Below are 24,897 nucleotides of genomic sequence, written 5' to 3'. Positions count from 1 at the left end.
TTTCATTGCAAATTAAAATAACGATGCATAAAACATAAATACTAGTAGATTTGTCAATATAAGGTTACACAGTCATATAAACTAACATCTCAAATTAATGTTGGCAAGACAGTTAGCCCGAAATCCATTTCTTGGCACTATGGGAGAAAGTGGGACAATCTGAGCAGTTTCAAGATCAACTGGAAGCATATTCTATCATGACACACACACACACACACACACACACACACACACTCACTCACTCACTCACTCACTCACTCACTCACTCACTCACACACACACACCATCTTTTACATGAACTCCATTCTTGTACATTTTGTCATGGAGAGATGATCACCTGTCAGATCTATTTACCTGTCGTCATCCCTCCCTCTCTCAGACAGAGGAGGATATGATCCACAAGGTGCGGATGGGCGTGGGGAACGGGCTGCGGCCGGACGTCTGGAGGGAGTTCCAGAGTCGCTTTGGGAACGTGAAGATGTGCGAGGTGTACGGATCCACGGAGGGAAACCTGTGCTTCATGAACCACATCGGGAAGATCGGGACGGTGGGACGCTCCAACTTCTTCTACAGGGTGAGTTTATTCACCTTGGTGCACTACGCTCTACGTCCACCAATAAAGACACTTTATGATGAAGCATGTGTCAATTTAGATTCGGTCAATATCAATACTTCAGTTCTTTTATGTGTGTAAAGGTGAAGCCAAGTCGTTGTTTGTGTAAACCTACCGGGTAATAAACTTGATTCAGATATTATGGGGGCCGCTCTACCCATGTGACCCTACTAATCAAACCCATAATTGATCGAAATATGAAATAATACTCTTATAAACAAACACCGGAACGCAAAATATAAACAATCACATTTTAGGGTTCCCATGTAACTTCTCATTCAGCAGTTTTTAACCCCGTCTTCTAAATCAGAACGTTTTAACTGGTCTGCATTCAGAGTCAACCCTCCTAATGTAAAGGTCTGATTTACAGAGGGAGTCGTAAAGTAACACCATTGGTTGTTCAAATGTTACTGTTTCCCCATTGGCTAGTGGAGATGGTACAAGTTACAATTTAGCTGACTGACCTACATAGTCCATAAATATGGTTGACATATGCAAACCTGGGTGTGTTCTTTGACAGATTGCTGGATGCCATTTATTATCATTGTGAACAGAGACTCATGGACTTCCTCTAACAACTATCGCCTCTTTGTTGACGTTTCTCTGATGGGGCAGTTTTTTTCAAAAGTGATGTTGTTGATCCACCAGTTCACACACCTGGGTGACAATGAATGCAGTTGTTCCTGTTACCCATGCAAGTGCAAGGCATGAGGGTACGGTAGAGTTGGCTATCTTATCTCTTAACCCTAATGGGATCGTTAGTTTGGTAATTTATGTATTATTTTTTAAGTGATATAGCAATTATAGGACATGTGCAGACAAATACACTGTAATGAATACAATGGGTATTTACAAGTTATAGTAAAAAATACCAATGGCGACCAGAACAGACTGAGCAATACAAATTCCCAAATTCTGGGTGTGTAATAGTCATTCATTCTTAATACACAAGAACATATATTTCTGTAAATGAATACAAATAAATAATAATAAAAACAAAAACCCATGGATGTTTACATGTGGGTGGTTGTTAGGTGTGTGAACTGGTTTGAGCTTTGACTGCATGTCGAAAGTCAGGGGGAGAGAAAGGAGGGAGACATCCAATATTAGCGGGATATACTTAATCTTAATCTCGATCTGTGTACGAAGTTGCGAACAGGACGTGGTTAGCATAGCTTAGCATAAAACTAGCAGGGTGAAAAGACTGACAGTGCAGAGAACAGCTGGTTGGATGGTCGCTGTTGTTGAAAGCCCCAGAACAAGTTTTCTGTGAATGAAATACCTGAGCTGAAAGACAGGAAACTGTGTAGTAAGCAGCTCATTCATTCAGCAACTCAACTTCTCTAAATAGCATACAGTCGTTTTTGTATGTATTCAATAAAGGTTTTTAGGTGAGGTAATTACTTGCATGTTTTAAACACCATTTTAAATATATTAAATCCATCAACTGAACCTAAATTGTAGAATAATTGTACTCAGTACCACTAAAACAACATGTTGCTAGTTGCCAACAGGTGGGGTTGTGAATGCAATATGTACATCTATTTTCAAATAGCAACCTGGGTGTGTGGTTTTGTTTAAAAGGTGCATACATGTACTATACGTTCACTCTCTCAGCATTGTGGCTTATCAGGCACATCTTCACTGCTAAATGTGAGCACATGGTTAGCTGAGTGAACTGTCGTAAGTAGTGGGGGGAGGGGTACATGTCTGAGAGGACATCTGTGGCCGTGTGTTATCCAGGATGAAGCAGGAATCCTCCATCAGGGGTCAATAGATGACTGGGTGTAGTTACTGTATCATGGATACCAATACATGTCTTTATGATGCATAAGAGCTTCCGTTTATTTAAGATTGTCAAAAACAATATTATGAGATGCATTTTCTTAGTACTTATTGCGACTTTATTAAAGGTCACCTATTATGCAAAATCCACTTGTTCATGTCTCTTCTACATCAACATGTGTCCCCTCTTCTTCATGTCTCTTCTACATCAACATGTGTCCCCTCTTCTTCATGTCTCTTCTACATCAACATGTGTCCCCCTCTTCTCCATGTCTCTTCTACATCAACATGTGTCCCCTCTTCCTCATGTCTCTTCTACATCAACATGTGTCCCCTCTTCTTCATGTCTCTTCTACATCAACATGTGTCCCCTCTTCTTCATGTCTCTTCTACATCAACATGTGTCCCCTCTTCTCCATGTCTCTTCTACATCAACATGTGTCCCCTCTTCGTCATGTCTCTTCTACATCAACATGTGTCCCCTCTTCTTCATGTCTCTTCTACATCAACATGTGTCCCCTCTTCTTCATGTCTCTTCTACATCAACATGTGTCCCCTCTTCTTCATGTCTCTTCTACATCAACATGTGTCCCCTCTTCTCCATGTCTCTTCTACATCAACATGTGTCCCCTCTTCTTCATGTCTCTTCTACATCAACATGTGTCCCCTCTTCTTCATGTCTCTTCTACATCAACATGTGTCCCCTCTTCTTCATGTCTCTTCTACATCAACATGTGTCCCCTCTTCTTCATGTCTCTTCTACATCAACATGTGTCCCCTCTGTGTAAAGAGACTCTGAAAGTTTCAGGAACAAAGATTCTCTCTCTTTTTGATCCATTTATATAAAAACCAGTCTGAAAATGAGCTGATCAGATTTTGGCCACTTAATGATGTCATAACGATGTTTTGGCTTGTGTAACCATTAGCCAATCACCAACCAAGGTAAGCCTTATCACCTGAGGTGCTGTTACACAAGAACGCAAACGGTTGTATCCGCTACTTTTCTCTTTCGTAAAGCCCGTTCACACGAGGCCGTAACGGAAATGCGGAAACGGACCCCGCAAACGATAACGGGTCCCAAGGTGGATAGATCTGCAAACGGAACGCTCTGGGGGGCCAAACGGCTCTGTGTGTACGTCCTATACGATCATTTCCTGATAACGATGAAGCCATAGCCCCGCCTCTAATGCTCACTGCTGTAGCATGGTCAGTAGCTACTGATAGTAGCTACTGACCATGCTACAGATGTTAGTGCAAAATCTAAAGCTCCTCTACCACAACCATCAGCAACAAGTGGACATGGAGAACTACATGAACTACATGTTGCTAAATCCACAAGCGGGACATAAACAGAAGGGCAACCATGGTAACCATGCTCGGGTGTCTTCTTCGCTGCTTTTGGTGTATTTTGTGGTGGAAGTACAGCGCCACTTACAGGCCCGGCATATGTACTACAGCGCTTTCGAGCGGTCTTGTGTGAACGGAATACTTTTTTGATATCGTATTCGGTTCGTTTGAGTTTCGTTTGCGTGTAAATGGGGTCTGAATCTCCTCCTAGAGCACCATTGAGTTCTTTTTAACCAAATATCTCTCAGAGGGGCGTGGGGAGGGGCTCCTTATTTTCATCTAAAGTAACAGACAGATAATCAGCACTTTGGAAGCAGGGCTGAAACAGAGGGGATTATGGGTAATGCTGCAATGATCTGTTTGGTGTTTCAGAGACATGTTTTGTATATATCTGAGATCTATAATATATTGATGATAAACAGTATAATAGGGGAACTTTAAACAAAGAACATGAAATATATAAGAAGAGATGATTTATGACAGATTTAGCTATTTTCCAGCTGCAGTCCCTCAGCAAATACACACATATCACGTTATTTAATTATTTTTCTAGACATCAAGGGTTGTCCGTCCGTCCTATTCTCATGAACCTGAGATTCAAGACTATAAATTGGCCTATTTCCCTTGGACTCAAGGATGAACTGATTGGTTTATTGAAGTCAAAGTTCAAACTGAGACTTGGAAAGAGGTTGTGTAAAGAATGCCGACCTGAATGTTAAGTTTTATTGATTAAGCTGTTAGTCTGTGTAGCCCTAAATGGACTTTCTCCTGGTTATGGAGGGTATTAGCCTCACTAATGCTTGTCTGTGGAGCTGATAATTAGAAGATTTACAAAACAGTGGGTTCACCTATTTACCTCTAATCTCTGATTTAAACTATATTTGGATCTTTCCCTGCTATTCCTGCCGCAGTAAATCCTTATACAATACAGTTATAGAACATATTCTAGTGTCAGTTCTATAACATGTAGGACAAAAGTTATTCTTCGATTAAGCTGTCAGTGTTCATGTTGAAGCAGAGGAAAGTAATACTCTCTATTTGTTTATAATGTGTATAATAATGTATAACAATAATCCAGGGTTGCCAACTCTCACGCATCTGGCGTGTGACACACGCTTTCACTCTCAATCTCACGCTCTCACGCTGCCCAAACTATTCTCACGCCACAAACAAGATGAACCGGCGATCGTTTTTGGTTGGTTATTTACAATGTTGAGTTGACAGCTGCTCAAGCTGTCGATCCGCTCCCTCCCCGCCCCCACCACTCTTAACAACGTTAACAGACAGCAGAGCAGTGGGAGCCGGTTGGTCAATCCCCGACCCGTTTTGCGCATGCGCAGATCTAAGATCCAAGATCCAGTAGAAATGATAAAAAAAGTAAAAGTCTGCTGCTTATTGTTCTACTAGGCCAAAATAGAGTCAAAGACTATATGAGAGTGAGAGTGTGTTAATCAATATATTTGGCAGTTTGGAGTAAGTCTGTAGATTTGTTTGTGTGTGTGTGTTTCATGCATAGGCCTCTCACGATAATTAATTTTGTTGGATTAATTTTCCCGGAAATTATTGCGATAAACGATAATATTGTCGGCACCGTTGTATGACCATTTCAGACCACTGACATAATGATAATATATAATAATAATTCAAGTACATCCTTTCAAACTGCTAGTCACATCCTCATGTAAATGGCAATGTATCGAGTTCATTTTTAATTATCGTATGATAAGTCAATTAATTGCTTATCGCGACAGGCACACAATAAAACAGTGGAAACAAACATGTGTTTGACTTTCATTAGTGAATGAAACTTTGTGCCCTTTTTAGTCTGTGTCCAATATTGTGTATTTGTATATATTGTATATATATCCTATATGCTAAGGTCCCGCTGCTGACACAATAGCAGTCATTTTGTGCGCATATGTGTAATTAAACCCATGATATCAAAATCTCACTCCAGCCAGGTACCCAAAGTTGGCAACCCTGAATAATCAGGGGAGCCCTAAGAGAAGAACACAATGATACCGATTTATAGTTCTTAAAGTTAACTGTTGTGAAAACAGAGGTGAAGTGAGTTAGTCTATTTCATGAAAAGTGAGTTAGCTAACAAGCTATTTCATTTAAAGTGAGTTAGCTAACAAGCTATTTCATTTAGAGTGAGTTAGCTAACGGGCTATTTCATTAAGAGTGTGTTAGCTAACAAGCTATTTAATGAAAAGTGAGTTAGCTAACAAGCTATTTCATTTAAAGTGAGTTAGCTAACAAGCTATTTCATTAAGAGTGTGTTAGCTAACAAGCTATTTCATGAAAAGTGTGTTAGCCAACAAGCTATTTCATGAAAAGTGAGTTAGCTAACACGCTATTTCATTTAGAGTGAGTTAGCTAACAAGCTATTTCATTTAGAGTGAGTTAGCTAACGGGCTATTTCATTAAGAGTGTGTTAGCTAACAAGCTATTTCATTTAGAGTGTGTTAGCTAACACGCTATTTCATTTAGAGTGAGTTAGCTAACACGCTATTTCATTTAGAGTGAGTTAGCTAACAAGCTATTTCATTTAAAGTGAGTTAGCTAACGGGCTATTTCATTAAGAGTGTGTTAGCTAACAAGCTATTTCATTTAAAGTGAGTTAGCTAACGGGCTATTTCATGAAAAGTGAGTTAGCTAACACGCTATTTCATTTAGAGTGTGTTAGCTAACACGCTATTTCATTTAGAGTGAGTTAGCTAACAAGCTATTTCATTTAAAGTGAGTTAGCTAACGGGCTATTTCATTAAGAGTGTGTTAGCTAACAAGCTATTTCATGAAAAGTGAGTTAGCTAACAAGCTTTTTAATGAAAACTGAGTTAGCTAACATGTTATTTCATGCAAATCAGTTGCTTGACTATGTCTTGGCTGCCAACATTTGAGTTCAGCTTGGAGTGAAAACATTTTTTTGGTGAACCGAAAAAAGAAACGTTCATGTGTACAGTGTTAAAAATGTATTGAACATGTACAAACTAGGGTTTCCCATTAATTCACTATTGACTAGCGGTACCGAGTTGGGCCGGTCGGCCGGTCGAGTTTCCCGGGCTGATTTTTAGCCGGGAAATCAGAATCTCCCAATATCGTTCCAACTTTACTGAACTAAGCCAGAAGACCGTCTCATTTCGTAGACCGCTCGGTTTGCTGTTCCTTCACTTTATTTTTATATTTATATTTATTTTTACGAAAACTTAGTGTGAGGAAAGGCAAGTGTGGCCTGAGTGCGTGAGATATGGGTTAATTGCGTGAGTGTTTGCAGCCCTGACTATATTGATACTCAAATAACGTATAACTTTCATTAACCTATTGTAAATGTAAGTAACGTTAACCATCTCCACCTATGACGTTCTTACTTATTATGTTCCTATATTATGTTCCTATACATAGCCTAATTGTATTTCCATTTTTCAAGTGTTATTGCTCCAGGCAAGAGATATTGACCATGTGTCTTTTGGAAATGTCACATTATGGTCATAGTTGTGGTTCTCTTACAAGGGAACCAACTTTAGGGCACACAAAACAAATTGGCCACTAGATGGCAGAAGGGAAATCAGGGTTAGCTTGAATTTTGTCTCCAAACATAGTAGTAGGCCGGGTGAAGACATAAAACATTTTTGAATCTGTGACATCAGAACAAGGTATAGTCTGTGCAGTTTAGGAACTTGTGGGCGGTGCAAGTGCGAAGAGCTGCAGTGCATATTAAGCAGAACACATAACTGGGAAGTACGCCCTGAAGATGTACAATATGCCATATTTGTCATGCCTTGGATATTGTTTAAAGGAGTGTTGCATTTTATATGTTTGGCTGGTTGATGAAAACTGATTTGTTAATCTAATGTTCTCTTATTTCTTTGTTTAGCTCCTGTTCAAGTATGATCTAATAAAGTATGACATGGTGAAAGATGAACCAGTAAAAGATCAGCATGGTTTCTGTCGGACAGTGAAAAAGGGTAAGAGTGCAACTGCCTAAAAACAAAATATCTTTATATAAAAACGATTTAGTTTTTAGACTTTCTGTCCTGTTTTCCTCTCAGGTGAGACGGGGCTCTTACTGTCCAAGGTGAGTGCTTTGAGCCCTTTCTTTGGATACGCCGGGAGCAAGCAGCTGACGGAGAGGAAGCTGATGAGGAACGTATTCGCGAAGGGAGACGCGTACTTTAACACTGGAGACCTGATGGCTGAAGATCAGGAGGGCTTCATCAGCTTCAGAGACAGAGTGGGAGACACCTTCAGGTACAGTTGAACATGTTTGATATGTCGTATCCTTAATACCTAGGGAAAACTTGGGGGTTGGGGGAAAAGCCTTTATCAGACAGAGAGGGTCTAACAAAGAGATTACATAAAGAGCTGTAGTCCTGATGATGCTAGACAGAGATAACTGTCTGTAGTCTCACTCTCAGCTGAATGAGGCTCCTTCTTTAATGTGGAGGGTGTAAATACAGTAGCCTCTCTGTCCAGCAGAACCATGCTTTTTAAAGCATCTAAAAATGTATAACTAATAACAATAATAATACTTTTTCTTTGTTAACCAACTATTTTGAACAAGTATTCTAATAACTATTATAAAATTAGACAGAAGTACAGTCAAAATATGAGAAATATGAGCAAAAATATCTGCAGAATATAGTCCGTGCTCTGTTAATCCTCATCTTGTGTTTCAGGTGGAAAGGGGAAAATGTAGCAACGACAGAAGTGACGGAGACTCTGGGGCTGGTGGAGTTCATCCAAGAAGTCAACGTTTATGGAGTGGAAATTAAAGGTATGTCTGACATGCGGTTGTGTTTGCATGTCTGCTATCCAAATACTGCTGATATAGATTTATAGAAACTGATTTACAAACCTCTGAAAGCATACAGTCTACTTGCCACCAGTGTGAACCCAGAAATGTTAAGCAAAGTTTTATGTTAGAAATGTACAGTGTGGGTCCCCAGCACATATAAACTGACGGATGCTAACCTGCGTATGTTGGGAAATGTGCACAAGGGGGTTATTTAGGATGTTGAATCCATTTCTGACATTTCAGGATAAAAATAATCGCAGTTTTGAGTCCCCTTAAACTTTAAAATCTACCCATAATTCATCAAAATCAGGATATATAGACATATAAAATGGCAGTTTAAACCAGAAAGTTGCCATATCTGTTCTCCCGATGGGCTAAGTTTGATACAAATATTGGTAGATTTTAAAGTTTTACAGGATTTTTGAGCCTGAAAATCTCAGAAATGGATTCAACATCTTAAATAACCCTCAAAACCAATCCAAAACTGTCCAAATCAGCCAAGCCATTTCTCAGCTATTGTCTTCATATGCTAATTAAGGCAACTTATTCTAATTGTGCAAATTGCCCAACATATGCAGGTTAGCATCCAGCAGTTCAGCACTCTGCATTTCCATCATAACACTGGGGTACTCAACATTTCAGGGTTCAAAATAGGACTCAATGAGCTGGAAAACAGACGATTACAGAATAATCATCCCCTAATCCTGTGCCACATATACAAACGTTATTATTACCAGCTAAGTGTCTCCTTCCTGATGAAGTCTAACTCGTGTTTCTCCTCAGGGCACGAGGGCAGAGCGGGCATGGCGGCCATGATCATCCGACCGGGCTTCTCCTTCGATGGGAGCAAACTGTTCGAGCATGTGATGAGAGATCTGCCGGCGTACGCTCGCCCGCTGTTCATCAGACTTCAGGTAAGACTGATTAACGTTCTTCATGAGGAGGACTGTTTATATGACACTGATCTCAGGTGGGGGAATGTACAGTAACATCCTACATGAGGAAATACTGAGATCCTAAGTACTTGAAGAAGACCCTTAACTTTAATAAAAGTAGAAATCATTTGGTCTGGAAATACTCCATTGCAAATAACAGTCTTGTATTAAAGTGGATTTAAGTAGAAGTACATAATCTGTATAAGCTAAATGTACCTAAAGTATCAAAAGTAAAAGTACTCATTAGGCACAATGGCTCTTTTTGAAGTATTTTATTATAATTTAATATGATATTATTCTGCTTTTATTGCTTACAAATACAATTTAATAGCATTTCAATCTTGTTGTTTGTCAATGTTGAGACACTTTTTGATACTTTAAATACTGAGTTTATGAGGAGAACTGTACAGGATCATATCATAGTTTTTATATGTAAAGCAATTAGTGAAATATGAGTGTTTAATACATTTTGTGGAGTAACAAGTATAATTTTCTTCTTCAAAATGTAGTGGAGTAGATGTTAAGTAGCAGAAAATGGAAATATATTACAGTCATCCTACAGTTTACTTTCCAACGCTGTCTACTCCTTTTTGTGCATGTGGTGTTTTTGGACCTAAGTTTGTGTTAAAAAAAACAGAGTCAGGGGATAAATAAAGTATAAAAACACTCAGAAAGGCACATGTAAAAAATAACAAGTTCCACTTTCTTAATTTGTCCTTTTTTTATCCGGACACTTGATATTTTACAAAATACTGAAGCTTTGTTTTCTTTGCGTAGACATTCAACTAGTCTTTGTCCCGGCTGAGGTTAAATCAGAAATGATCATATTTCCCTCTGAATTGCAGTGCAGGAAAAGTACAAAAGTAGCTTCAAATGGAACTAATTCAATTACAAATTGTGGGTATTTGTAATTGATGAGAGTAAATGTGTGCTGAGTTTTATCCTGTAAGTTTAAAATGAGTTTACAAATTCACTCTGCTGGAAGTCATATGCTCCGTCAGTGTGGGTATTACTCCACCTAGTGTCCAATTAGTGTAGTGCCTTACCCTAGGTTCACCTTCTTATTATACATCCATGGTACACCCTTGTGAATGAAACGGGACCATTTCAAAGGACTGCAATGCAAGATGAGACCGCACATTTAAGATACAAATAATATATATATGTTTAATATAACTATTACAAAATGTCTTAACGTGCACTGTCCCTCCTGTTGTCTTCGGGTCAAATCTGACAATTTACTACTTTCATCAATCATAACTTTTTTGTTTTAGATTCGATTGCATTCAGGCTTTATGATATCCTTCACAGTAGACATTTGAACATATACAATGGCTGATCACCACTTTCATTGAATTCTGGATGATTTAGTCAACTTTGTAACAACCATGGTGTTCCTGGTCAAAAATGATTGCCATAAAGAAAAGGAATTAGTAACCATCCGGATCAGATCAAACACACACACAAACACATACTCTAGATGTGTTCCCCCCCTTATGTGCCCAATCCCCCCACATGGATCACACCTGGCACACGCAATACATGTTCAGTGTCTATTCTTTGTATATTCACTGCAGTTTTTCATGTATACCAGTAGTCTGATACAATATGTACAGTTTGAAAGGGTGTTAAATGAAATGTGGTGATGATTAATGGTTTTTGTGTTAAAACAGGACCGGTCGAATTTGACCGCGAACACCAAAGTAAGGGGGGGGGGGGACGAAGACAATAGGAGGGTTAAATAAACAAATAAATGAATACAGAACTCAGGGTGGAACATTTGTATGGATCCTTTTCAAACATTTTATATGTATGAGATCCATAATAATTGATACCTTATTTATTACCATTTTTTTAGGGTGACCATGAAACCTTGTGTATGTGCACTGTCTCTATTATCAGAATCAGAACTCCTTTATTAGTCGAGGAAATGTACAGCAAAAAGTGGCATAGCAGTAAAAGATAAAGGCATGCAATAATAAAGAATAAGCTAACGTATTAAATATAGAGAAGAAAGGCACACATTAGTAATACTAGAATAAGACAGATACGTATTTTAATAAATAAAGAAATACATAAGTAAGTCAAAAGAAAGTACAATTTATTTATGAAGCGCTTTTCCCAGACATAGTCACAAGAGAATTAAAACATCGTACGAATCATAAAATATGAAATGACCACACAAGCCACGTGTTAAGAAGGGCTAAAAACACAATACATTGTGAAAAGTTACCCAAACACCTGCCCAAACAGGAATGTCTTTAGATGACAGAAGTCAGTGTGAAACCTGCCCAGTGACTCACGCTCCTGCTTCTATTATATTCTATTTTATTTTATTTACTTGCACTATTTTACCTGTTTTATTGTGTTGCACTGTTAGAGGAGCCTGTGACCTAAGATTTTCATTGTCACAACTACACTGTAGCTAATGTGCATATGACAATAGAAACCTTGAATTTGTTCCTCAGGAGGAAATGGAGATGACGAGCACCTTCAAGCAGCAGAAGTTCCAGCTGGTTCAGAGCGGCTTCAACCCCTCCTCCATCTCAGACCTGCTGTTCGTGTTGGACCACCAGCAGCAGAGTTACATTCCTCTCACAGACTGCATCTACCACAGCATCCTGGCAGGGGAACGCAAGCTATAGAACAATATGTAGAGAAGCAGCTGGAGAACATGGAGGGAACTCTACATGCAGAACGTTACGATGGGAACATGAGAACTAACGGTTTACTGAAGTCTGAACGAAAGCGTCTATAAGAGCATCACCTGAGCAGAAACGTCCATAGAGATTTTGGATAGTGCATATTTAATAGTGCATATAATGAACTATGAAACTACTTTTTCTACCCCCCACATCTTCAGCTGAAGTATTGTGTTGGTAAACCCTTAATTTAATGGAAACACCACCAAAAAACACCTTAATTAAAAGCCCTTAATACATGACTCCACTAGCTTTCCCCTTTGTTTCCATATTAACTGGAAGCACTGTTCGACAAATGTATAAAGAAAATAAGTTTAATGTCTTAACTTTGACATAAGGAGTCTAAATTATTGCACAATTATGATTAAGGGTTTCATTGGTTTACTCAGTTTTGGGCCAAATGAATGGATTCATTAATGATAAGAACAGATGAAGTTACTGTAAGATAAGATTGACTCTATTGATCCCAATTTGAGAAATGTTTGCATTGCAGCATTATAAAAGACAAGGCATTGCACATATAAATGATATCAAGCCGTTTTAGTGGTCTTTCTAGATCAGGGGTGTCAAACTCAATTTCATCACTGGCCACGTAGGAATTATGGTTGCACTCAAAGAGCCGGTTGTAACTTTAAGACTTTATCAAAATACATATATAAATATTTAATCTATATAAAATAATGCATTATTGTCACTTGTTAGATGCTTTTATCCAAAACGACTTACATACTCAGTACTGTGGACGATCCCCACAGGAGCAATTTGGGGTGAAGTGTCTCAGGGACACAACGACATGCTGACTGCAGTGGGACTCAAACTTGCTATCCCCCTGATTCAAAGTTCAGTGCACTACCTCACTGAGCCACAGCCTCCCCATTATATTACATGATTGCCTTTGCATTGGATTATTATCGGATAGGGTAATAATTTCAGAATTAACTACGTCTGAAAGCAGAAGTCTAGGGCAAGTAATTGCAAGTCTCTTCAGTGCGAATGTCACAATGATTTAAAAAGAAAAGCCAAATTCTGGAGGACATTTTGAAGAAAAAAAGTCAAATTTCAGATGCATTGTGGGACCTGTAGTTTATGGGCAACGTGCTTCTGTAAATCGCCATGTAACCGTATAATAAACATATTATATTATTTCAGAGCTGTTGTGGGGCCACAGAAGTGGCGGGCCGGATTTGGCCCCCGGGCCTTGAGTTTGACACCCCTGTTGTAGATGGATTGAAAGGGTACGTCCATTAAAAGTTCCTTTAAACACATTTAGTGCCTTAATTACATTGGCGCTTAAAGATAAATGTGTGGCAGTTTGAGTTACACAATGTCATAAATGTGGCTTGTAAATTACAAACATGAATGGTTCACACCTGTTATTTAGCCCAGACTGTCTTAGTGATTTTGGTCCACTGATTTTAATTATAAAACGTCCACATTACATCGACCAATCACAGCACACACTGTATGTCACTTTTTATGAAACCGTAATGATCGTATATTGTCTCGACATTGAGAGAGATTAATTTGCCATATCAAATGTTTCTGATTCTACAATTTATTTATTTAATTTCTTTCTTGTGTTTTTTATTCTTAATTTATGCTGCTACAGACATTTTAATTAAACAGTCTTGACAATAGATGAGCTGGGATTTCAACTATCAACCACAATAAGCTTCCTTTTTCCACAAACCTCAGAGTGAACACAGCTAATTGTATTATATTATACCACTGCTTTATGAACATGACTAGAAAATAAACACTTACAGAGTGAGACGTGCAGTCCCACATCTGACATTAAAGCTCACCTATTGTGCAAAATCCACTTCTTCATGTCTCTTCTACATCAACATGTGTCCCCTCTTCTTCATGTCTTTTCTACCTCATGTGTCCCCTCTTCTTCATGTCTCTTCTACATCATCATGTGTCCTCTCTTCTTCATGTCTCTTCTACATCAACATGTGTCCCCTCTTCCTCATGTCTCTTCTACATCAACATGTGTCCCCTCTTCTTCCTGTCTCTTCTACATCAACATGTGTCCCCTCTTCTTCATGTCTCTTCTACATCAACATGTGTCCCCTCTTCCTCATGTCTCTTCTACATCAACATGTGTCCCCTCTTCTTCATGTCTCTTCTACATCAACATGTGTCCCCTCTTCTTCATGTCTCTTCTACATCAACATGTGTCCCCTCTTCCTCATGTCTCTTCTACATCAACATGTGTCCCCTCTTCTTCATGTCTCTTCTACATCAACATGTGTCCCCTCTTCTTCATGTCTCTTCTACATCAACATGTGTCCCCTCTTCTTCATGTCTCTTCTACATCAACATGTGTCCCCTCTTCTTCATGTCTCTTCTACATCAACATGTGTCCCCTCTTCTTCATGTCTCTTCTACATCAACATGTGTCTCCTCTGTGGAAAGAGACTCTGAAAGTTTCAGGAGCAAAGATTCTCTCTCTTTTTGATCCATTTATATAAAAACCCGTCTGAAAACGAGCTGATCAGATTTTGGCCACTTTATGATGTCATAACGATGTTTTGTCTTGTGTAACCATTAGCCAATCAGCAACCAAGGTAACCCCCCCCCCCCACCCCCCACCTGATCATCTGAATCTCCTCCTAGAGCACCTTTGAGTTCTTTGTAACCAAATGTCTCTCAGAGGGTCGTGGGGAGGGGCTCCTTATTTTCATCTAAAGTAACAGAGAATCAGCACTTTGGAAACAGGGCTGAAACAGAGGGGATTATGGGTAATGCTGCAATGATCTGTTTGGTGTTTCAGCCAATCAGAGACAGGTTCTGTATATATCTGAGACCTATAATATATTGTTGAAAAAGAGTATAATAGGGGACCTTTAAGATGTACAGTAAGAGCAGCACTGAAGCCATGCACACAGCTTTCATGTGCAAAGAGGAATTATACAGGCTATTGTTTTTGGGTCTTTCTTTGAATGTTTCTGATAATGTTTGTCAACAGAAACTGATTTTGTTATTGTTGACATGTCAGACGTTGTTGTAGTGGAGCAAATCGAACAGTCCGACTGACTGAGACACTAAGACCACAATGCCTCCTTTTGGACATTTTTTAATTTCTGTCTTTGTGTTGAAGATACGTGAATGTGAAATTGTGATTGTCCACACTGTTTGGTCACATGGAATAGAGCCATTTATTGTATTCAACCTTGCATACTGAATACAAATCACTTCTAAAAAAGCTTGAATAAATACTGGTCCACTAGTGAAAGTTGCAAGACTCACTTTTCTTTTAAATGTAGGCACACCTGACTCAGGTAAAAGGATATACTTTTAATGAATGTGGTGCCTTAGTGCCAAGTCTTTGCCCCTGATTCAAGCAGCAATGCATTTGTGATTTATTTGAATGTATCTGTGACAACCCTAACTTCTTATATCAAGTATGGTTATGTCTGTTATTATTTCCCCTTTGTCTTTAGAGGTATGGGAATTGTGTTATTCTCCTGTCCTGCACTCGTACTTGGCAACATCTTTCAAATGTTGACTTTTATATTTGCTTGTTTGCTTAGTTACAATATGTGATACTTCATTATGCTCACACAATACAAGCAGAATTATATCCAAGTACAGTGCATGATCAATCAGATGTACCAAGTGGTAGTTATAGCCTTATTTATCAATGAATATAGGTCTATGTTAAGATCTGTAACCACTTTGTAATACCAGTACTCACTACTCAACAGCTGTCATACTCATTTTAACCAGCAGATGGCAGCAAAATGTGTTCTGGCAAAATCATTCACATGCTTTTACTAATCAAAAGACAAAGTGCTAATGTAAGAGAAATACAAAATACTCCATCAAAAAAGTACTCTTAGCTAAATGTACTTAACATGTCAAGGAGTTTTTACTACTGTTGCATCATAGTGTAAGCAGCATGTTAGAGTTGGTTTGTTGCTGTTAAAGGTGGAGCAGGTTTAAATACTTAATTCAGTTTCACTAGTTTAATTTACTGATCCAAATCAAAGGCTCCCATGAGATGATTAGTGAGGTTTAAAAGAATAAACAACATTTGGACAGCCACTGGGTAATTGGACCTTGTTGGGCCTGGAACAGTTATTGAAATGAGACCATGTTTAAAGTGTGTAGGTAAGTGTGTCTCTGGGGGAACACTCCATTTGAGTTGGAGCTCCACAATGCTTCTCTGTAAAGGTTACAAGCTAAATCAATTGAAAGCCACTGGCTCATTATCCAGTGTAAGACATTCTCTCTCTGTTGCAAACACAGCTTCTCTTTTTACCAAGTGGCGACCTCTTGGGCTGTGAAAGGAAGCCTCTGTATGTGAAGTGCCACAAACTGCAGTTCCTTGATTGGCCAATTGAGACAGACTTTGAAATGGAGCAGAAACAAATACCAGCCTGATGCAAAAAATAGTTTCTTTCGCTAATTTCCCTAATCATGGGGCTGTTTCTTTTTTGTAATTTAACACATTATTAGGGGCGTGGCTGCTTTCAATGACAGGTGTTTGCCGTCTCAGGTCGCTAGCTGTTAGCTGTCTGACGTCTCAGATATGTCACAGCCACCCTCTGATTCTCCTTCAGGTTAACACTGTGAGCTCCTTCGTCACTGTTGACGTAGTTTGCATTGTTTTCACCGTAAACACTGTTAACTGCTAGCCTCTGGGTCAACCATCGCAACGTGAGAGCCATGTGGAGGCAATCTGTCAATCATAGGTAGACTCTGAATTTTGTATACAGTAGAAAACGTTTAAATGTACAGTTTAACTAGAATCTATAGCTCTCAGATTCCCTCTGAAATGTAAAATAACAATGTAAAAAACGACTGCTCCATCTTGAGTTGAGTCAAGAGTGAACTTGAAGCTGTACTTTAAATCCAACAGATTATAAACCCCACAGTTGGACACCAGCCACTATTCCTGATGCAGGACCCTTGACCTTCTTCATGTAAGCCTCTTTACCCCATCCAGGGGCTTCTGCTTCTTGCCATCCTTTACTTCAATCTTCTCAAAGTCTTGAAGCGCGGGACCTTCCTCCTCCTTCATCTTTTGACTGTAGCTAAATCTTCCTCCAAAGTGTAATAAAAAACAAAATCAAAAGAGAGAGCAGTGTCCATTCTCCATTTCCCCATTTTAAATATATGTGACAAAAATCATGACTCATTCATCTTAAAATAAGAAAACAATTTCAGTTTTTCTAAGACAGTTTCCTGTGTATATCTCCCATTGATTCTGCATATGTAATTTTGGTAGAAACAGGGGTCATAGTTCAGTGTGGGGTTGATCACTGAACACAGTTTCTGGACTTCACACAAAGCCTGGGTTATTTGTAATGTTTCTGTTCTGATGCGAGTTCTTTGAGCATTAGGAAAAGCACTAAAAATTGCATGTATTATTATTATTAGTGTCGCCAGAGGAGGGAAGTAGTGGAGTACAAATACTTCCTTACTGTACTTAAGTACATCTTTCTGGTATCAGTACTTTACTCCACTACTTTTTTTTCTGACAACTTTTTACTTTTACTTCTTAGATGTTGAACCCAAATACCTGTACTTTCTACTTCTTACATGTTGAACACAAATACCTGTACTTTCTACTTCTTACATGTTGAACACAAATACCTGTACTTTCTACTTCTCACATGTTGAACTCAAATACCTGTACTTTCTACTTCTTACATGTTGAACACAAATACCTGAACTTTCTACTTCTTACATGTTGAACACAAATACCTGAACTTTCTACTTCTTACATGTTGAACTCAAATACCTGTACTTTCTACTTCTTACATGTTGAACTCAAATACCTGTACTTTCTACTTCTTACATGTTGAACTCAAATACCTGTACTTTCTACTTCTTACATGTTGAACTCAAATACCTGTATTTTCTACTTCTTACATGTTGAACTCAAATACCTGTACTTTCTACTTCTTACATGTTGAACTCAAATACCTGTACTTTCTACTTCTCACATGTTGAACTCAAATACCTGTACTTTCTACTTCTTACATGTTGAACTCAAATACCTGTACTTTCTACTTCTTACATGTTGAACACAAATACCTGTACTTTCTACTTCTCACATGTTGAACACAAATACCTGTACTTTCTACTTCTTACATGTTGAACACAAATACCTGTACTTTCTACTTCTCACATGTTGAACACAAATACCTGTACTTTCTACTTCTTACATGTTGAACACAAATACCTGTACTTTCTACTTCTCACATGTTGAACTCAAATACTTGTACTTTCTACTTCTCTCATTTTCCAAACAGCTGGTTCCTTTAGTCTGAATGTGTGTTTGGTGCGTGATCATTATTATTTAGAGTCATTGCGTGCCTATTGATTTGAACACGATCCGTGTATCCATCATTTCCTGGTCTTCTCTAAAGAAGAGGGACCAATGGAAACGTTGTCATGTTGCCGTTGTTCAGCATGGAAACATTCATTAGCTAACAATTACATTATTGTTCTATTAATATAAAGGGAGGTCAGGTACTCTTTAAAACAGCTGCTAGTTATGGGTACTTTTTACTGAAGTACATTTCAAAGCCTCTTTACTTTTACTTGAGTAAAGAAGTTTAGTCAGTACTTCTACTTTTACCAGAGTATTTTTAAACAAGAGTATCTGTACTTCTAGAGTAAAGGATGTGTGGACTTTTGCCATCTCTGAGTGTCGCTAACTTGAAAGCTAAAGGAGTGTCTGCCTCTCGGTGATGAACCTGGTCTGACAGCAGCGTGTCAGGTCTCTGCATCTTCCTCCGCCAGCACTGACTGACTTACTGGGATGGAACATGCCTTCAGGAGCCTTTCTTGACATTTGAACTTCCATACAGCACCATCAATATTGACATCCATAATGTTTACTGTGATCCAAAGTTCAGCTGCTGATCTCACTTCACGCTCCAGCTGAAGGATAAATGCTGGTCCTGCTGCTGTGTGTGTATAGCTGACAACAAGCAGCAGTGTGTACAGCAGGGTGTGTGCAACACTTTCCACTCATTGGCCGGTGGCAGTGACCCTCCCCATGTGTTGGTCAATATAGTGTTCTGATTGTTAAAGACCTACAAACCTGACAGAGTGAGCTTCTGCTGCAGTGTTTCCACACAGAGAGCTCACACTCCTTTCATTTGCTTCATGTGAAGCTGACTCTAATGCTTGTTAAGCCCCGAGCCTGTTTTTCAGGACTCAGGCTCGAAAATGACATTCCCAGAACAAATGACCATATCTTCCCTTCTAAAAGGGTTAACTTAATAAAGCAAGGTTACATCTCTGAGTTGGATGTAGAAGTGTCAGAATCAATATAGATGTTTTTACTTTAAAGTAAATTCAGATTGAACACAGTAAAAAAATGTAAATTATTGTGTCCGTCCAAAAAGAAAATATTACTTATAGTGAAAACCACCCTTGAATGATGGGATGGTAGACTAAAAGCTTTAGGAATCCAAACTACAAGATATAATAAGTACCTTGTATCAAGATTGATGCAAAACAAGTGAAATCTGACCTTTTTATCGAGATTTAGCAAAAAACCCACTTCTGGGGTAATTTGGGTGGATTTTCCATATCTCTGGCCCCCCTTGCTCGATTTTGTTGATTGACATCTCTTTCTAACCGTCAGAGCCAATAGAATCGAGGGGAACTCCCACATACTCCTTATTTGGTAATGTGTGTGTGTGAGAGTGACGCATAGCCAAAACCGGAAGCTGCGATAACTCTGGTGGCTACCATTAGCAGCTAACTTTTACTCTCTGATTTTTACATAAAAATTGAATTAAGGATTATAAATAATTTGTTCAAATCCACAGAAACATTATCAACCTATGGATCAACCAATTCAGCCGCGTTTTTTCTCGTTGTAATGCCATTGAACAAGTCTTTTGATCAGATTGACAGCTAGAGTGAGACGATCTCCCGTAAAAGCTCCGTAAAAGCTCCATAAAGGTACGTGTTGTGATGTCTTTGTTTGCTTCCCCTGTCGCGAGTTCGGATCACTCAGTGATGATACTATAATTAAATAATCTGTGGAACCTCAGCTTTAATCGGATATCTTGTATGTGCAGCTACGATAAGTAATAAGGGTACTTTTATCTTGAGTTCTGTGCCAAAGTGCGTTAGCATTTTCGCTCAGGGGTCATTTAGATGCTTCTTATGAGACTTGTGTTTTGTTTTGGTAAAAATGGTTTATATCGTCAGTTAGCTGAGATTCTTCCCGTTAATCTGGTATAACACATTAATAGGTTCTTAAATATTAAGATCCCCTGAGACACAGTGTCGTGAAAAAAAAAAGCCCCCGCCGAGGGGGGCTTTGGGGCTTAACAACATTGTGTATTGCATGCTTAAAGTTAAAGGGTCAGTTCATCAAAAATAAATATAAAAGATGACGTTTTTACTTCCCTCTATATCTCTCCATGCAGATATATTTGGTTTAATTGTTTCAGTTTAGAGATTTAAAGGTGGGGTAGGTAATTTTGGAGAAACCAGCTCGAGTGCGCTAGAATTAGAAAATACACAGCCGGAAAAAATCTGCCACTTCCTTCCAGAACCCCTCCTCCAACACACACGAACGCGCACATGACCAATGAGGGCACGAGATAAGTTTGTGCCCAGATGGAAGGCTGACAGGCAGGTAGGCCATCCAGTTACTTTAGCCGGGCCGAAGCAGATGATTGGTCGTGCTTTTTACAGCGCCACGGCTTCCACAGATGACATTTTGTATGGATTTGTTGTCAAAGCACTTAAGATATTCATTGCTATCGGGATGTTAAGAGCATTCCATGGAATATAACAAAAAGTGTATCTCGAGCCGGTTTCTCAGACTTACCTACCCCAGCTTTAAGCTCTGAAAAGAAATGTAAAATCTTGATTTGATTCTCGATAAAAAAAAAATTGACGTTAATGTTGTAGAATACAGTGTACACCGAATGAAGTGTGCTTTTCTATAAACATTTTGCTGCTCTTTTATGTACTCTGGTTATTAAAAAAATGTTTAGTTATACAAAAAATGGGATCAATAGAGTTGATCTAATCTAATAAAATAAAATATAGGATTTAGAAATGAAGTAAAAATTAAATAATTGTTTCATTGAACATCAGTACTAGAAAATACATACTAAACGGACAAATATAAGGAGACAGGCACCCTTGATATACAACAAACTCAAGCCACAGTTTATCCAGGACTTAATGAAGAACTTGACTTCAGTCCTTTCTTGTAGTTACTCTGATATTGCTGAAAATCATAACATCATTCATTATGTCATTTATTTTCTTGTTATCTCTATAATCATGTTGTCTCCTTTTGGAAGAGCCATCTAGTGGTCACACTTTGCCACTAGTGAGTGTATTGGCTTTCTGTTCAGGTGTTCATCTTCTCCTTACAATAGACTGAACTGTGAGATTAGGTAATTCACCCTGAAGAAGCCCCACTATTTCTGATACTACCCTGCTCTATTTCATGTGTAAATGGTTTTTAAAATTCACCATGAAATACACATTTGAATACACTACTTTCTGCCATGGTCTTTTTTATCGTTGTTTGATACTGTTGACTAACTTCTTACCCATCATTCTCTTCATGGATTTTTCCTCCAACTAAAGTTTATTTCCTTGACCTAAACAGAGGTGGGATAAGTACTCAGATCTTGTACTTGAGTAAAAGTAGAAGTACTCTGATCTTGTACTTGAGTAAAAGTAGAAGTACTCAGATCTTGTACTTGAGTAAAAGTAGAAGTACTCAGATCTTGTACTTGAGTAAAATTAGAAGTACTCAGATCTTGTACTTGAGTAAAAGTAGAAGTACTCAGATCTTGTACTTGAGTAAAAGTAGAAGTACTCAGATCTTGTACTTGAGTAAAAGTAGAAGTACTCAGATCTTGTACTTGACTAAAAGTAGAAGTACTCAGATCTTGTACTTGAGTAAAAGTAGAAGTACTCAGATCATGTACTTGAGTAAAAGTAGAAGTACCAGAGTGTAGGAATACTCTGTCACAGTAAAAGTCCTGCATTCAAAATGTTCCTCAAGTGAAAGTAGAAAAGTATTCTCATCAAAATATAGTGAAAGTAGCGACAGTAAAAGTAGTCGTTGTGCAGATTGGTCCATTTCAGAATAATATATATGATATGTTTTATAATGATTGATCATGAAAGTGTTCTCAAAGCTGGTGAAGGTGCAGCTAGTTTGAATGACTTTGTATACTGCAGGGTAGCTTGTGGATTTACTCCAGGTGGAACTAAAGTCTGATTTAAGACTTAGGTATTAAATACATGTAGTGGAGTCAAAGTACACCATTTACCTCTGAACTGTAGTGGAGTAGAAGTAAGAAGTAGCAGAAAATTACCTCAAAATTGTATTTTAGTACATTACTTGAGTTAATGTACTTAGTTACTTCCCACCTCTGGACCTAACAAGCATTTTCTCCGACAGTCATCTAGCTGTAGAAGACCTCAGCTAAAGTTTACATCAGTTGTCTTTTCCTTCACGTTTCACAGAGCTGTGCGGTGTTCTTGCAAAGGCTTCTTGTGAGAATGTGAGGTGCGTCCCATGGTTAACGATGTGCTAATAGCCTCACTGTTCTGAGAGGTCATGGTGACACCTGAGGCTGAAGCTCCTCTCTTCCCCCAGGAATAGAAACCACTCTACACTTTCTGTAACATGTTTCCTTTAGGTCTCAGCTCATGTGAGTGCAAGGCAATGCTCCACTGCACTAAAAAATGTGAAATGTGTTGCCATAATATACGTTTCATTAAAGTCAACAATTCAGTTTTTCAGTTTATTGTACTCTGAGTGTGAATACAAATATTTTCACCTGCGTGCTGTTTGTGATGGCAACGTGCACTTGTTGTGTGTTTGGCAATGGGGGCTCATTAAAGAGCTGGTTTTTTTTCAAGACACACATAAAACGTGATTTACAACTGTGTGTGAGAGTCATTGGTATTTTAACTGTGATGATGTACAACCGTTAGGACGTATATGTCACATCGTTTGTCCAAAAATGACAACCCAACCAGTATGTCAAGTATTGCACTTAATAATATTGATTATCTTTGCATTTTGTCTTTGTATTGAGTTTGTCCACAGATCATGATTCAATATGTGAGATGTCCCAGTTTTACTACTACTACTTTACTAATGTGAAAAATACAACCAAACTTCAATGTCCAAGATTTCAGATAATAATATTTTATTTTGAATGGACATTTTTGAATTGTTTTGCATTTACACTTTAATCTTCCTGTCTTACTCGGGTCAAATTTGCCCGTTTCCAAAGTGTTCATATTGGGATAAGAGGGGAATTCTATCTAACTGCCACAAAATAACATGGATCTTTCCAGACTACGTTCTGTGCAAGAAAAAAATTAATGATCCCTACTTTCATTAAAGGTTTTCCTGTGTCAATTTTGTGAAAGAATAAAACATTTTTGCTATTTATTATCTCAATATTAAAGGTGGGGTAGGTCATTTTGGAGAAACCAGCTCGAGTGCGCTAGAATTTCCTCACAGAGCCCCTCCTCTAACACACACGAACAAGACCAATGAGGGCACGAGATGAGTTTGTGCACAGATGGAAGGCTGACAGGCAGGTAGGCCATCCAGTTATTTTAGCCGGGCCGGCTCAGATGATTGGTCGTGCTTTTTACAGCGCTACGGCTTCCACAGTTTTTTATGTATTTATTGTCAAAGCACTTCAGATATTCATTGCTATCGGGATGTTAAGAGCATTCCATGGAATATAACAAAAAGTGTATCTCGAGCCGGTTTCTCAAACTTACTCACCCTTTAAGTTACATTTGGTTTAAATTTGTGCTCTTGACCATACACTCCTAAAAGATGAGTCAAACTTGTGATAAGAAGACAACACAGCAGTTAAAGTTAGGGTTAGGGGGACAATGGGTAGGGGAGTAAGTAAATAAGAATACAAAAATAAGAGATTTAGGTAAGGGGGAAAAATAGAATCAAGCAGGGACCTGTTGTCCATCTTGGTATAGGGCTAAGTATATGTTTAAAATAGAGGTAAGTGTGTATCTGGAGCAAGGCCACAATCCTGGTATTCTTTAGGAGTATACATTGAAAGTACTTATTGCCTGAGATCGCATGCTGTGGTTTTATTACATGTGCCAAGTGCTAGGACTGTCTTAGGGAAGAAAGCTTTTAGATGTGCAGCTCCACTAACATGGAACAGTCTGCAAAAAGAATGGAAAATTACCAAGCTAGTACCACTACATGTTTTTAAAGCTCGGTTGGATGCGACAAAATCAGATGCTGTTGGTACCTGTACATGTGGTTAGATATGTAAATTGTAATCCCTGTACATTTTGCTGTATGATGTCCTTTTGTTGTTCTGTTTTTTATGTCTTCTTGTGGAACCTACTGCTGCAGGTCTCCCTTGAAAAAGAGATCATTGATCTCAATGGGATTTTACCTGGATAAATAAAGGTTTTGAATTGAATTGAATACAAAATGTGTGTAAAATCTGGAACCATCAAATTCAAAATAAGGCTAGGGGATTTTGTTTCTACACTGTCAATACATATATCTTGACTTTCTAGACTTCTCTCTCTCCACAGATAGTCCGACTCGTCTCACCTTGCTGTGTTCAGGTGTCGGGGGGGGGGGGGGGGGGGGGGGGGGGAACGTCACAGCGCCCTGCTAACTGAAAGGCCACAGATATGGTGAAAACAAACGAAACACTGCTGATACATAAACGCCCCACACCACCATGC

The 24,897-nt window shown here is 38.6% G+C and overlaps 1 protein-coding gene across 1 annotated transcript in view; it reads left to right on the top strand.

Annotated features, from left to right (window-relative positions):
- Positions 1 to 13,998, top strand: part of slc27a6 (solute carrier family 27 member 6) — a 29,556-nt gene extending 15,558 nt beyond the window's left edge. The window contains exons 5-10 of the mRNA XM_034202021.1: positions 380 to 574; positions 7,623 to 7,713; positions 7,798 to 7,996; positions 8,425 to 8,522; positions 9,327 to 9,457; positions 11,947 to 13,998. Coding sequence (XP_034057912.1) covers positions 380 to 574; positions 7,623 to 7,713; positions 7,798 to 7,996; positions 8,425 to 8,522; positions 9,327 to 9,457; positions 11,947 to 12,123 — 891 coding nt within the window. The 3' untranslated portion in view covers positions 12,124 to 13,998. The remainder of the gene's footprint in view (positions 1 to 379; positions 575 to 7,622; positions 7,714 to 7,797; positions 7,997 to 8,424; positions 8,523 to 9,326; positions 9,458 to 11,946) is intronic.
- Positions 13,999 to 24,897: the final 10,899 nt, after the last annotated feature.

Source organism: Gymnodraco acuticeps, unplaced genomic scaffold (genome assembly GCF_902827175.1).
Source record: "Gymnodraco acuticeps unplaced genomic scaffold, fGymAcu1.1, whole genome shotgun sequence".
Classification (NCBI taxonomy): domain Eukaryota; kingdom Metazoa; phylum Chordata; class Actinopteri; order Perciformes; family Bathydraconidae; genus Gymnodraco; species Gymnodraco acuticeps.
The sequence above is the reverse complement of the archived record's forward strand: the minus strand, read 5'-3'. Positions and strand labels throughout refer to the sequence as shown.